At 37.5% G+C, this 16,558-nt stretch overlaps 1 protein-coding gene across 4 annotated transcripts in view; it reads left to right on the plus strand.

Annotated features, from left to right (window-relative positions):
* LOC132148865 (caskin-2-like) overlaps window positions 1–16,558 on the plus strand; it is a 53,945-nt gene that overhangs the window by 21,424 nt on the left and 15,963 nt on the right. For all 4 annotated transcript variants that reach the window (XM_059557612.1, XM_059557613.1, XM_059557614.1 and 1 more), the window contains exons 3-8: window positions 8,576–8,673; window positions 9,113–9,258; window positions 10,530–10,625; window positions 13,355–13,485; window positions 15,192–15,300; window positions 15,470–15,578. In XM_059557612.1, the coding sequence (XP_059413595.1) occupies window positions 8,576–8,673; window positions 9,113–9,258; window positions 10,530–10,625; window positions 13,355–13,485; window positions 15,192–15,300; window positions 15,470–15,578 (689 nt within the window). The remainder of the gene's footprint in view (window positions 1–8,575; window positions 8,674–9,112; window positions 9,259–10,529; window positions 10,626–13,354; window positions 13,486–15,191; window positions 15,301–15,469; window positions 15,579–16,558) is intronic.

Consider the following 16,558-nt stretch of genomic DNA (forward strand, 5'->3'; position numbering starts at 1 on the left):
TATTTCCTGGGGTGCAAAACTGTGTTTTTGTCTGGTATTATGGCAAAACACAGCCAATTCGTGCTGCTGAAGAACATGATAATATTCAAATTAATTGAACAAGTTTCATTGTATTTCTAATTATTAAAGGAGCACTCCAATTTTTTTTTTTTTTGAAAATAGGCTCATTTTCCAACTCCCCTAGAGTTGAACTGTTGGGTTTTACCGTTTTTGAATCCATTCAGTCGATCTCCAGGTTTGACGGTAGCACTTTTAGCTTAGCTTAGCACAGATCATTGAATCTGATTAGACGGTTAGCATCTCGCTCAAAAATGACCAAAGAGTTTCTATATCTGTCCTATTTAAAACTTGACTCTTCTGTAGTTACATTGTGTACTAAGACTGACAGGAAATGAAAAGTTGTGATTTTCTAGGCCGATATGGCTAGGAACTATACTCTCATTACGGCGTAATAATCAAGAAACTTTGCTGCCGTACCAGCAGACGCAATGATATTATGCAGTGCCTGAAAATAGTCCCCAGCATTAAGATTATAGTTCCCAGCCATATCGGCCTAGAAAAATTTTAATTTTCTGTCAGCCTTAGTACACAATGTAACTACAGAAGAGTCTAGTGGTCGACCGATATGTGTTTTTTGACAGCTGATGCTGATATCTTGGAAGGCAGGGGGCCGATTATCGATATAAAGCTGATATAATTTTTACAATTATTATTAGTAATATTTAAGAAATTTGAAATAATTTGACAATGGATTAAAAATAAATGTGTAAAAGAAACAAACTTATACTTTTTTAGATAAGACAGTATTTTTCACAAATACAGAAATATTTAATACAATTTTAATATAAAAAAACCAACTGTAACCAACAGGGCACTCAGTATTCTGGGAAGTTTGTGTGCATTTGGAATCATATTTTTCAAATAAAGTCAGGGTAACCCTCATTTTACATTAGTGCTGTAACGACGCGTTGACGTCATCGATTACGTCGACTACAAAAACGAGTCAAACTGTTTACATCTCGCGTAATGGCGGCTTCTGCTCGTGGAAATGGAGAAAGTTGAATTCTATCACAAAAACAATAGGAAAACATACTGGCACTCTCCGGTGTTACGGCTAAACTGGTTACCGTGTTATCTGGTGACCAGCTTCCTGGTTCAGGTCTCTGCTGCAGATGTGATGAAACGACCGCAGCAGATTCTGCGATTCTAAAAGCACAAACTGACGTGATATTATTAAGTGTCTAATAAACGCAGACTTGCTCATTGCATGATTCGGATATTCTTGTAAGGATAACAAGTTTTTGGTATGATCACCCGTAGCGGCTGAAGTAAGTAGGATAAAAAAAATAAAAATAAAAAACAAAGTAAGTCTGTGTTGGCGCGGATTTTTAACAAGCGTTAAAAGACGCCGCGCCGCAAAACAACAGTCACGAACCACCGAGCTACCGATCTACATCGAATCAGCTCCAGATCTCTAGATTCAAGACAGGACTCTCTGCGGCACATCGTGCAGCTGCTGAATCAAGGAAATGTGATCGTGTTAACTTGTGACCTGTGTTTACCTATTATGAAAATAAACCATAGCAGAACACTGACTACATTTTATGGTTTGTGATGTTAAAGAACATTTCATGACGTCTCGGACAACTGTAAATTTGTGGCTACTGTGGTTTAATTATAAACGTCATCGTTAACTCATATTTACCATATAAATAAAATAATTTTCTTTGCTTTTTTATTTTTGTATACTGTAAAAACGTATACCACATTTAAGTATTTTTGGGGGAAAAAAATGAATAAAGGTTGAATTATTATATGAGAAGTTGTGCTTATATTTTTTTGTAAAGTATCATTAGCTAATCAAAAAAAGAACACTAGATTAATCATTTATTTTAATAAAAATAATCGTTAGATTAGTCGACAGAAAAAATAATCATTAGTTGCAGCTCTATTTTACATACAGCACACAGTAAAAAAAATGACATGAAATATGACAGTGGGCAAATGCATAAAGTGCAGCATAATTTGAAATCATGAGTTTAAAGTTTAAAGCATTCAATTCACATGGACTGACCATCACACAAAGAACACGTGATCATGCTGATACACACTTAGCAAGGTCTTTTTTGCAGAGTTTGCAAGGTTTGTGAAATGAAATGTTCATTAGTCATTCAAAAATATAAATGTGTATTTGCTTAAACGTGCAGTATGGAATTTTTGGCCACCAGGGGTCACTCAATCAAAATAATAACATAAGACGTACTTTGATGACGTCGGGAAAGAGCGTAGGCTCATGGGAGTTGTTGTTCATTGGAACACGCGCTCTGTCGCTCCCCACATTCCTCACTCATTTTAACTGAGGCCGGCGACACACTGGATGCATGGCGCAAGCGTCTCAGCTGCGTGGCATGTCAGTTTTTAATTCGGCTCCCATGTTAATAGGCTAGAGCTTGCAGACTGCCTGTGTGAGCCGCGCGGAAAACGTGTGCAAGCTAGAAATAAAACCGACACCTATTTTTCACGCGACACGCACGCGTGTTGGAAGCGTTTCCAGGCAAAATATAATAGGAAAATATGTTTATATGTAATTTTGTACACAAATACATATTAATTCATGACATTTTGATGTTTGAAAGTCTATAGGTTGACATAAATTCAGATACAAATGTAATTTAAAAAATAAATAAATAATTATCGATTTTCAAATATTGCACCTGTCAAACATAGTCTATTTTGCCGTCAATACTGTTGACGGTGTCCTTTATCAGTAGGCTTTATATTTATGTTCAACATGAAGTATAGATATTGTTGTCATGAAGACAAGAGCCTGGTCTGTCGGCGGTCTCCCTCTATGTCACCTACAGCAGCAGCAGCGCGCCACGCTTCTGGCACGCAGCAGAGACGCCAGGCAGCCAGTGTGTCACCGGCCTTAGTATTTTGACAATCACGTATTTTCGAACGGAGAGATATATGAATTATCAGACCCCTATCAAATCAATATTCCATCTAGCTAGTAGTAATATATGTTAAAAAAAAACACGGTTGCCTTTCGTTAATAATTATAATTAGGCTACGTTTATACTATGATATCGAAAAGATAGTGAACTGCATTTGAAGCTACTTTATCCAGCTAGATATAGAACACATGTAGATTTACATTATACTCTACATGAGAGCTAGTCCGTCTGCGTTTTACACAAGACATCATCGTTTCACAAAATATACGGATAGATACAGTTAGCTGAATGGATGCATACCTGTTTATTAGAATGCAAGCATCTCTCTGTAGTTTCAGCTTGTCACGAAGCTCTCTCTATCTTGGAAATGCAACTCCAATATTTACCCGTGTCTCATTTCTTCTTCGTCCCAAAACCTTCTCAGGTCATTTATTTCACCCGTACGTTTGCGCTTCACAGAACGTGCAGGCAAAGCATAATCATGATCCATAACTAATTTATTGATTGAGGTATAAATACGAATATAAAATATAATAGTCTCGATCAAGGCTAGCTACTACTTTTTCTTCTTCGTCTCGTCTTTGCTTCTGTTCACCTTTGTATTTGGCGGTTCCACTGGAAGTTAGATAAACTAGAGGGGTCAAAGTTTATATGACGCCATAGACGGGCGACAAAACGGATATAAAGAAACGTGCCGTGTCTTCTAATTAAACTATAATTTTCTCCAGATTTTAAAGTTCGTGGAAACTGTCGGGATAATGTAAGTACACAAAAAAAAAAATATATAACATAGATATAGTGATATCTGCTATTTTTAAAGCAGAATGCCGCCTTTAATGCTGACGGCAAACGAAAAAGTATTATAATGTTTGCCTTTCTATTACTAATAGGCCTTATATAAAATAAATCGTTATAATATTTTCTGTATACATTAATTCCTTTGTTTAACTGTTCTATCTGATTATTAAACAGACTTCTATTCGTATTAGACAGAACTGTTAACAACGATCAAGAGAGAGAATGTGAGCTCAGGCGCTTCCACTCTCAGCGCAGTCAAAATAAAAGTCCCGCCTCGAACACATCGGCCAAGCAGAAAAACTTATCGGCTGATGCCGATATGTGAAAAATGTCAAATATCGCCCGATATATCGGCCTTGGCGATATATCGATCGACTTCTAGAAGAGTCAAGTGTTAAATAGGAAAAATATAACTCTTTGGTCATTTTTGATCGAGGTGCTTACGATCTTATCAGATTCAATGTTCTATGCTAAGTTAAGCAAAAAAAGCTACCGCCAGAAACGGAGATCGGCTGAATGGATTTTCAAAAATAGTGGAGTGTTCCTTTAATTACAGTAATTAAGGCTTAATGACATTTAATTGTTGCTGAATATTTCGAAACTGCTTTAGGAAATACCTGTACTAACATATTCCCTAAAATGTCTATTGTAGGCAAGGCTCAACAATAAGGATGGCCCAAGGCCAGATCACGGTACTCACACTTGTCCTGTCGGGCCAGTGCTGTCACAAAATATTGTGTTTACTTTTTATGGCATTATGTCAGGTTTTTTTTTTTTTTTGGTTGAAAACTTGAACACTTAATTTAACTATTTAAATGTATTTATATTTTAATATATTTTTACTTGTAACACATCTATATAAGTTGTTTAATTTAGATTTAATTACATTTAAGTTAAAACCCATACTATAACATTTTAGGAATGGGCTGAACTATAAATCATTATTTGCTGAAAATCTTAGCATCTGATCTAGCTCTCCATGGCACATTCAAGAGAGAAGAAGCAATACACATTTTTGGTGGTCTTGGATTATTTTTGAAGTTTGAAACCTTTTGGTTCCCATTCATCAAATTCTCCATATGAGCTGTAAACAACATGAGGCTGTGTTTAAGAGAAGATGACAGAATGCATCTTGTGTGTATGTTGCTTATGGCAAAAATCATAATTACAATTATTTTGGTCAGTGTTGTAAGAATAATTAACACCATTAGAAACTGGAGATATGACCAACATCTTATACGAGTAATTTTTCATCTTCTTCATGAAAGCAATATATTTTGCTGGTAAAAGTCCACTACATAGTTTACATTTTGAGAATTAAACATACATTGATTCTTATTAGCTACTAAAGCTATTCAGCCAAGAGCATTTAGTGATTTTCTCTTACTCTTTTGTTGTTGATTCACATACAGGACACAGCAGCAGGATTATTAGATATGAAATTAGATGTGAAATTAGAGGATTATTATTACACTTAAAAACACAGATTTAATACACTGACAACGCATCCAATTTCTTGCTCAAATGGTTTATGTTCACTTAAGACATAACCGACTGTATTTATGTAATTACTTTCCAGAACAGGTATTTTGACTTGTGTGTGTGTGTGTAAATGAAGCATCGAAAGCTAAAATCAATTAATCGCACAGCCCTAGTATCCAAATCAGCAGTGTCTAGCATTTGGATATGATTGAGGTAGTGTGAATTTTATCCCAGTTCCCTGATTAAATGGGGTCTTCTCCAGGTTCAGTGTAGGGATAAAGAGACAATCTGTCTTTATGACAGTCCATCTCTCCTCACAGCTCCCAGTTTCTTTTAGTTTTTTTCCTAAAAAGCTGATGGAAGTGTGTGTAGAAGTGTTGAAGAGAAGAGTACCATCACCTTCGCAAGAGAGAGAGCTCTTTCACAACACGGGTTTCTTTCAGCATCTACACCCCCTCGCAGGGCTTGAAGTGTGGCCATCAGCAGGTCAAGTAGAGCTGCAAAGACAGCACAAAGAAGTGATTTTAACACATACCCAAGAGCCCCACACCTCAAAACCAGACCCACATGGAATATGCAGACCTTTCATGCACTGTTATTGGGATGACATCCATACTTCTGTAGAATGCATATAAAAGTGCGTTATCAAATAAATGCTTGTTATCCAATGACCCCCATGATGGGGGATTCAATTCTGCGGAAAAATGAGTTGAGTGGGCACAGGTCCTGTGTGGACCTGCCTCATAACACAGATATAGGGACTATACTGACTCTTTTCCCCTCCTCAAACACAAATGTCCTAGTTGTGAGGGTGATGAGTTAAAAAAGTGATGTTATGCCTATTGCTTTGTGCCATGGAGCCTCCGGCAGTCTCCATTTCTTGCCTTAACCTGCCCTCTTGTTGAAGTGCCATGGAATGTTCTCTGATTTTTTTGAGTATAATTAATTTGACTTTAATGGCATCTTTTTACTGGCAAACAACCAAGATCAGTGGAATTTATTTCTGGAACTTTTGTACAAAGTTCTAATATAAAACTTAGTACAAGGATTGTACTAAGTTTGACACCAGCTCGTGATTCCGAGGGTTGGAAGACCTTGCAGTTCCAGCTCTTCAAATGCATGGTCGGCAAAATGTTTGCCCAGCTGAAGTCTCAAACTGAGCCTTCATTTTTATCCAGTCTGATGCATTTCCGCTCTACTTGTCTATGTTGTCCCATTTAACATCTAATAGACACAGCAGTCAGCTCTGAGAATGTAGTCTGAGGCCCATGGGTTCAGAAAATGAACAGCTCTATTGGCTTACCCCATATGGATTGAGTAAAATCATCTGACCTTCAGCTTTTCATGTGATAAAGGCTGAGCCAAAATACCTGCACTACAAAATAGACCACAAAAGATGTTCTTGATAAGATGAGTCAGGCATGTTGTGGGTTAAAATCCAGGAATAGGCACTGCAGATACTAGATACAGATACTGCAGATATCTACAAATTTCCAAAAGAAATCTTCTCAAATCTTGTGAGCTGCCAATATAGTTGGCTATTTAAGGCATCGTAGCTACTCAGGACAAAATGCCTGTTCTCAGAAACTGGTAGCATGATTTCTCTGCCTTTATAAGATGCCTTTGTTTGAGAGAATTCTAAAGCAGCATTGCAGTTATTTTTCACAAAGATGGCAATCCTTGAAAGCACTGCAAGGAATATCTATCCCCAACAAACAAACACTTGAGACTTCTAGAATGTTCCAAAATGGTCCTTTACGAGGTTCTGGTAGAATGCTGAAAGCCTGACTGAAAATATCAAACAAGTTTAATATCCTCAGACTGGACGGAATCATAATCTGAAGCAAAAAAAAAAAAAAAAAAAATCAGCCTGTGGCTATCATACACTACACAGTTTCTATGAATTCTGTCAACTCTTACTGCCCAAAATCTGCGGACTGGTTCTGATTTTTGCCAAATAGCATTGACTTGTCCAGGCTGCAAATCAGGTCAAAAGTTGTGTAGTGTGGGTAGGGTTTACTGGAAATTTTCTGCCCCTTTACAACCCGAAGTGTCGGTGATAGCAAGGCAGCTCACTAGGTTTAACTAATTTACCCCTCATACATAAGAGAAAAAGAGTTGTTTTCTTAGTTTTACTGGATGTTTTCATGCACCCTGATCAAATGTTCCTTAAAGGAATACTCCACTTTTTTTTGAAAATAAACTAATTTTCCAACCCCTAGAGTTAAAAAGTTGAGTTTTACCGTTTTTGAATCCATTCAGCCGATCTCCGGGTAGCATTTTTAGCTTAGCTTAGCATAGATCATTGAATCTGATTAGACCGTTAGCATCTCGCTCAAAAATGACCAAAAAGTTTATATATTTTTCCCATTTAAAAATCGACTCTTCTATAGTTGCATCGTGTACTAAGACTGATGGGAAAATGAAATGTTTTCTAGGCTGATATGGCTGGGAATACTCTCATTCAGGCGTAATAATTAAGGAACTTTGTTGCTATATAATTACTGAAATTACTGAAAACGGTAAAACTCAACTGTTTAACTCTAGGGAAGTTAGAAAATGAGCCTATTTTCAAAAAAAGTGGAGTGTTCAAGTAATGGCTGGAAAAATGCACTACAGTGCAACTTGGCTCGTTGTTTATGAGGCCACTTGTGCCTCAAGTGACTGTTTCCTATTCTTAAGTAATACGTTTGCAGTGAGAACTTTACTAAGAAAAAAATTTTGGAAGGAGATTTACGTCTGGGACGTCTGAAGCATTTGAGGGGGGTGTTTGAAGACAGGTCTGTGACTCACCTGGGAGAGGTCTTGCTTTGATTTTGGCATGTCCTAACGAAATACTTTCACCCCAGACAAGTAGCATTTTCATTTGTCAAACTTCTGTAAACATCAGGCCATACAAGGGTGTCTGTGCCCAGAGGACACTTTTTTTGTTGCCTGAGCTTGTACTGAGAAGAATATGTCTCCCCCTTATCGCCCTCAGTTTCTTTTTTTATTCGCCTCATGAAACCTTGTAAATTTCAGACTTTAGTCTCTAATTGCGCCACAGCTTGAGCAACACGAGGCACTTTTACAAGCCTTTGGTTTTTTGGCAATCTCGCATGTACTGGGATTTTTATTTTTCCATTCCCTTTATGACCACACATGGCCTCAAGTGGGGAATGATGAAAGTGTAACTGTGTGCTCTGGTATCAAATTAAACTGATAAAAGTTATTGAGTGGCTTCTTTATTTGGCTGTAGCCTGCGTCTTTCCCAAAAGTACTGTTCTTTAGCTGTCAAAAGTTGCTTTTTCCACCATTCTCTCGTTCTCTTTAAAGTTTTCCGTTTTTCTCCCTCTCAGGTTTTCAGTATTGCATCATGCAGCTCTCACAGGCACTACAGAGTTGCTCTCTCTGCTGCTGGAAGCTCAGGCTGTTGTGGACATCAAGGATAGCAATGGTAAGAACTGCCTCCTCATTAGCTTCAGCTCTACATTGAGTAAAAATATCAACTGGTTGTGATTTACTTGCATATTAATCCAGGACCTGAAAGAAGACCTCAGTCTTTCTTTCTATTTCTGTTTTCTTTCTTTCTGCACTCAAAAATGAAAATGATATCATCATTTACTCAACACTGTCAACTGCTTTGAATTAAACTCCTAAGCAATTTCTTAATTTAAATGCATTGGTATTAAGGTAGTAAACGGGTTGTAAAATAATATGATTGTAAACGTGTTGTCATATACCCAACACAGAGAGTATTTCGTGAAACATAAGATGGCATTAATTTGCATTCTAACTCATGTATTGAAATGGAGCCAATTCTTAAATTTTGTTCAGTCTTGTACAGCGCTTGCATAACTCTGTGTCAAAGATTTAATGAATGTTTTGCTCTGCAGGCATGCGGCCGCTGCATTACGCAGCATGGCAGGGTAAAGCTGACTCAGTGCTCATGCTGCTGAGATCAGGGGCTGCCGTTAACAACGCTTCTCACGACGGGCAGATTCCCCTGCACCTGGCCGCTCAGTACGGACACTATGAGGTGGTGCGTATCCTTCCCAATCGTATACCTGGAGCCTCCTCAGCATTGCACATTTTGCATGTTTCAAACACACCTGATTCAACACATCAGCTAAATGTCGAGACGCCAAGACCTGGAATGGGTGTGTCAGACAAAGGGGACATGCAAAATGTGAACCAGTGCATTAGACCACACTCAGATCTATGGAAGCCCGTTTCTGCCACTGAATGATAAAGGTTATAACGACTGTTTATCTTACAATTTAGATTTTTTTTCACAGAATTGTGAGTTATAAAGTCAGAATTGCGAGTTATAGACTAAATTCAGCATTTTTTCTCGTGAAATAGACTCACAATTGCGAGATAAAAACTCACAATTTTGACTTTTTTTCACAATTGCGTGTTTATATCAATACAAGTCAAGTCTGCTTTATTGTCAATTCTTCCATGTGTACAGTACATACATTAGGAGAATCAAAATTGCGTTACTCTCAGACCCCCGATTCATACAGATAACACTAACAGTAGAGCCTAAAAATCTAGATCAAAAATAAAATATAAAATGCAACTATACAATACAAAAAAAAAAGGTTAAATAAAGCAGAGCAAGGCACATGGCAGATAGAGTGCAAACCAGTGAAGTGAACAAACAGTGCAGATAAAAAGAAAAAAGATTGTAGTGCAAAAAAAGCTTATTCAGTTTGATTAAAGTGACAAAGGGCTGAAAGAGTAGTTATTTTGTTTAACTGACTGAAGAGGTAGTTGAATGAGGTAGTGAGCAGACCAATGCTGCACAAAGTGACTGGTGCAGGTCACTGTATGTTATTGGGGGGGGGGGTGTGGGGGGGGTGTGGACATCTATACAGATGCTTCAAAACAGATTGCTGTGAACAAACATGTCACACATGCTCCTGAACAAAGAGCAGAGCAGTTTAGCTCTGTGGCTTAAATGGGCCGGTTTGACAATGTTAAACTTTTTTTTATTCAAAATCATTTACACATTTACTGTTTATAAATTTGGTTCCAAAGGCCCCCTGGGGAGACTGGCCAGTTCATCCCTGTTTGAGAAAGTGTTGTCATCTGACATAACCTCTTTGAAATGCAAAGAAATATGATATATGCCTTGCAACATTAACAAGTGACCCCAGATGTGTGTTTATTAGTGATGGATCAGAGATAATCTATTAATCTAGATCTAGATAATCGAATAACTTTCAGTCTCATGTCACACATATTGACAGACAAGTTGGTATAAAAACATAATTCTTCAATTCTCTCTTTCTCTCTGTTTATCAGTCTGAGATGTTGTTGCAGCACCAGTCGAACCCGTGCATTCTGAACAAGGCCAAGAAGACTCCTCTGGATCTGGCCTGTGAGTTTGGCCGAGTGAAGGTCAGTGAGCTCATCTCTATAGGGACAGTGTTTCAGTACTAGTGTGTTTGTGCTCATTCTTCATGTGAGATGTCATTCGTTACATGATTTCATAAATTACATCGGATGTGTGGGTAATCTCACAAAATCTGACAAGAACATGTCCAAAGACATATAATAATAAATTTTGCTTAAAGAAAATATGAGACAAAATAATTAATTTGTGGCATTAAAGGCTAAATTCATGTTAAACTCATTCAAATTGTGATTGTCTTTACAGCATTTTGCTGTATTATAGCAAAAACAATAACTTTCTTTTTTTCATTTTAATCAACAAAGGCAGTGCAAAAACTATTTTTTATAAATATTTTCATGAGTATACATGATTATATTAATCACAATCACATATCAGTACTCAGAAAGTCCTTCAGATTAAAATGTATAAACATAATGAATAAAACATAGAATGAACATTAAAATGGATAGAAGTCAGTTATAGTTTCTTGAATTTGATATAATTGAAGATCTATCACTAGATGATAAGAGTGTGCGAAATTGTCAAATTGATGATATTGTTAATTTTTTAGTAATTCATTTGACTAAACTTGCTACACTTCACAATAAAAAAAAAATATAACACAATATCTTAAACGTTTTCAAACACCCAGTATAATCTAAAATGTATAATTTAAATAATTTAATTATAATAAAAAATTATATATATGTTTTTCTCTTTGCTCAAATGAGAATATTTGCGTGGAAATTATACTTAGTTATCGTGAAAATAATATTACAATGCAAAAAAAAAAGAAAAGAAAAAAAAAGGTGATGATTTTGTATGCTACATGCTGCATGCTACAATATTCTCATCTCCCTCTCCTCTGTCCTGACTGTGATTTGTTTTCCCGTCTGTTTTTGTGTGTCATTGATTTACCGGATGAATAAGGGCTCAGATTTCAGTAGCTGTTTTGTTTTACGCGTTCTTGCGCGCACACAGGCCCAGTGGTGTGTGATTTCACTACTGCAGTGTATTTAGGTCTTTTCGAGGTGTGTTTTAAAGGCAGTGTGCGTATGTGTGGTATTTAATCAGCTGCTGTATGAAGGTATCAGGGTGCGGCTGAAGCAACTGGATAAGGTCTTTCTTTCTCGTCTTATGTGTGTGCTGACATGCAAGAAATCCACTCAGTACTGTCTGCTGAGGGCGTGCCTCACCAGTGAAGCTGTCTTCAGCATGATCTACTTTAGATTGCTTTCAATAAACGCTCAATAAAGAGTCATCATGTTTATGATTACAGATAGAAATATGCTATCTTTATTCTTATCAGTCATGTTTACAAATCTACTCAGTGTTTGTAAGTTTATAATTACGGTTTTCCACTTTTCTGAACAACAGTAGAGTCACACACCATGAGATTTTTCCATGTATGCTGGCCATTTGACTGATTTTCATTCATCTTAGTCATTCGCCTCATCGATTTATAGTGCCCCTATTATGCTATTTCCAATACTGCCTTTCATGCAGTGTGTCCCGAATCCCGAATGTGTTATCGTCGCTGGGTAACACATTTGCATAATTACAGTTTATGTTCTACATCGGCTGGACGCGAACAACTTGACCCCGCCCTCAAACACGTCATTATACTGACGTCTGCTTCTCTACTCGCGGGGAGTTCAACGCAGGATTTACAAAATGCTTGCTGTTGAAAGATGCTTCAGTATCCTGTTTATTTGGACCAACTGCTCCACTGAATCACCACCTGTAAGAATGACAAATAATAGATGTTTATATTTTCTAAACACAGAACTATTGAAATAGGCGCATCGTTTCCAACGCGTGTTGTACGCGGTTGACCATTCACAACAGACTGGGCCATCTGACCAATCAGAGCAGAGCAGGCTCACAGAAAGGAGGGGTTTAGAGAGACTGAATCTTTGAGCTGCTTCAAAAGAATAATTTGAGAATCGCTGGAAAATCAGGTGATATTAAATGCATATTTTGAGAAAACTAAAGTGTTTTTTGACCTTGCATACATGTAATCCTGTTGTAGGAGACTCTCAGAACAATATTAGGAACCTTAAAAATGGCATAATAGGGGCACTTTATAAAAAAAAAACATTTCTGTGCACCATTAGAAACAGGCAAATGTCTGCAAGTCTGACGCTCGCCTTCCAAACTCTAGAAAATGAATTGAAACATCTACTCCGCTTTACTGACTCTACTCCAGTGGACACACACCATGTGGCCCAGATGTTTATTAGTATGACCTCCTCCTCACCTGTGAGGCCTCTGAGAGCCAACACTCACCTTCCCAAGAGCCCTCTGTGTGTGTGTGTGTGTGTGTGTGTGTGTTTTCATAACTCTCTCGTCTTCCCGCCTTTCCTTATCAGTCTCAACACTTTCATTCAGTAATCTTGCTCTCAGTTCAGTTTATTTTTCAAACATTTTGTTTGCTTGTGCTTTAGGAATGCAATAAAATAGTCTTAGTAATAGAGTAGCCTAATTAGTAATTTATCAAATGTGATACAATTGGTGCAAAACAGTGCTATTTTAGAAATATTTATACACGGTTACACTATTTATTCATATTTTGGCTTTTTAGTTTTAGTAATTTTGCTATGTGCTTTCGTAATGCTTGCTAATTTATAATTTTTTTGTTATTTCTTCTTAATTTTAGCTTTAGTCACTTTAGTACTACACACTACTCTTTTCATTTAGTTCCCAATGCCAATAATCTCTTTCTCTTTTGTAGGTGGCGCAGCTGTTGTTGAGCAGTAATATGGTTGCGTCTCTGTTAGAGGGCGATCGGAGAGACGGGTCAGACTCAAACTGTAACACTCCTCTTCATCTCGCTGCACGCAACGGACACAAGGACGTCATCCGGTGAGCTCTTGAAACCCTCTTGTGTGTCTCAGCTGTGTCAGGCTGTCCTGTCTCTCCGACAGTCATCTTCTGTATCACTTTGTGTGTGAATTTCACAATGCATGTATTTGATGCTTCTCAACACGTGTACATGATGCTTCTCAACAAACTTGCATTACAACACACCTACTTGATGCTTCACAACATGCTTGATTAACACTTCATAACACTCTTAGTCAGGGTTAGACAAGTTTGGTCCTAGAGAGTCACTGTCCTGCAGAGTTTAACTTCAACCCTACATGAAAAAATAGTGGAATGATTCTTTTCTTTAGTAGAAAATGACAGATGCATTGGATAATATTTCATTAAAAGCTAGTCAGGTGACACCTTACCAGAGCTGTAATACTCTCTGAACCATTTCTTTAAATATGATGTACTTTGACTATAGTTGAGTAGGTTTTTGTGCAAAAAAAGACTACCTGTGTCGACTGGTTTATGCTTATGCCTTTATGACCTTACTCCAAAAAAAGTAATAACGTGTTACCACGTTCAAATAACCCCATGCGTTGTCAGCTTAATAAGCGTAATCGGCATAAGAACATGCATGAAAAGTGTTCTCTCTGACTCAAGTTCCTCCGCAAGATCGTCCCGAGGGAGAGGAGTGTCCCAGTCCCTCTAAAGATGTGTGATCTGTCTGGTGATGAGTGCATATCTGAGTGGATTAAATACTGCTGCGACTCGTCACTCTCATTTTCAAGAGACACACGGTGCTTCGCTTCCTGCATCAGATCAAACTCTTTATTTTAATATTGTTGAGCTCTGTTCAAAGAGATTTACAGTTTTGACAAAGACTGTGGGAGTGAATCACACAAAACGGGGTAAAATCACATTCACACCAGAATCAAACAAAATAAATAGTACATTACTACAATTAAGTACAATAGATACAATTTGTACAATTGTGTCATTATGAAAAGAAAATTTGTATAGAAGTCCATTTCTGCCACATAAGAAAGAAAAATCTTTGGTAAATTGTAATGATGAGATAAAAAGTAAATAATTATGGCATTAAGTCAAACTTTTGTGTTGTCAATATGACGTTTTATGTAATATTTCTGACTTTTTGCCCTAAATCATGCTTTGGTTAATCATAATTTTTAATAGGTAGAATTAGGCTTCCACAGACACAGGCATTCTCAATGTGTAGGGTCAAAATTTCATAAATATTCAAATTAAATAAACATTTTATATAATACAATGGCAGTATATTATATTTCATATATTTGTTATATTGCATTTTAGATAGGTTTATTTAAATATTGTATCAAAGTAAGGATAGTGTAGATAATTTTCACTTATGCAGTGTGATTTGTTTTCAGTTTGCACCGTAATGTGTGTATGTGTGTGTGTGTGTGTGTTTTACTACGGCTGTCACACTAACAGATCCCATCCGAATGCCTGGCATTTCCAGTGCAGCATTGAAATTCCATCCAGCATTCCAACAAATTAGTTTCTCTGATTCCACCTGATGTGTGTCTGTGTGTGTGTGTGTGTGTGTGTGTGTGTGTGTGTGTGTGTAAATTCCACAAGTCTGTGTGTATTACAGGCCCTTCAGTATGTAAATATAACACAGAATGCTAAAGAGGATGTCATCTCCTCTCTGTGAAGCAGTAGTAGGCTACTGACGCCAGTCCATTCATTGAGTTTCCATCTCTCTCGGTCTTCAGGCTTCTTCTGAAAGCAGGTATTGACATCAACAGAACCACTAAAGCAGGCACAGCGCTCCATGAGGCCGCCCTCTATGGGAAGACAGAGGTAGTGCGGCTACTCCTGGATGTAAGTTCATCTGTTTTTGGAGACGACTTGACTCTAGTGGTCGCCAACATTTCTGGCACTAAAGTGGCTTTTTACTAATATGTTTATGTCTTTTATCCACACTGACAGTGCTTCTGCTAATGAACAGACAGCATTTATCCATTCTAATGTTTGTTTCATATGATGGCAGAATGGGATTGATGTCAATATCCGTAACACTTACAATCAAACAGCCCTGGACATCGTCAACCAGTTCACTGCATGCCACGCCAGCAAAGACATTAAGCAGCTCTTACGAGGTGAGATGCAATCTGACATGTATTTTAAGACTATACTTATGCTGTCTTGTGACCTTTAGTGTGTGTATTTGTGTCTAAGTGTGTATGTGTTCATACTGCATGTGAAGTTTGTTTGTGTGTGTTTGGGAATGACCCTTCTTTGGTTTGTAAGTGGTTATGGGAGACATTTAAGCTAAGTCATTTAGTAAGCAGCTGTTTAAACTTAGGATTATATAACCTGCTGCTTTCTCTGGCCAGTTCTGAGTCTATGAAAGAGACAAAAGCCATCTTCTGTGTGTGTTTGTGTGCAGATGCATACCATGAATTGGTGGGGCCCTTCTGTGAAACATAAGACAGGCCCCACCCACAAGAGCTGATGTCATATGTGAACATTGGCATCAGGATGAAACTCTTAACAGTGACAATAATGTTATTTTGGGCAATTTATCCTTTCCTTCTACTAATTCTCTTTATAAATGTGGCCTTTAAGAATGCACTCATTTTAATGGTATTATGTGTGAATCCTACAGGCATCCTTCTTAATATTTTAACTGTGGTTCACACATTGGATGCATGGGCTTGCTTAGGTTATGTTATGAGTTGTGTTCTGACACAATTTTCACAATACAACTTGTGAGATTAACTTTACTGAACTTCCACTAAAACCAAATGGACTCTGAAGTCTAGCCTCAAACAGACTCGGTCCTCATAAATGCTCTGTTTTTGTAAACTCTGTACAGTATATATGTCAGTGTGACATGTCTGTGATATTAACGAGTTGGTATGCTTGATCTTCATGCATTCTGTAACATCTGCAGTATTTATTGCCATTTTGTATGGGTGGATATAAATAAATATTTGAAGTGAATGTCGATATCAGACACTAATTCTGTTTGTGGTGTCTTTGTAAACAGACAGCTCTTATCACAATGAGCACATACAGCCCGTCTGCTTTAACCACCGCCGCTCTGTGTATGTGGGTCACCACACTTCCCTAAACC

Source organism: Carassius carassius, chromosome 9, assembly GCF_963082965.1.
Source record: "Carassius carassius chromosome 9, fCarCar2.1, whole genome shotgun sequence".
NCBI lineage: Eukaryota > Metazoa > Chordata > Actinopteri > Cypriniformes > Cyprinidae > Carassius > Carassius carassius.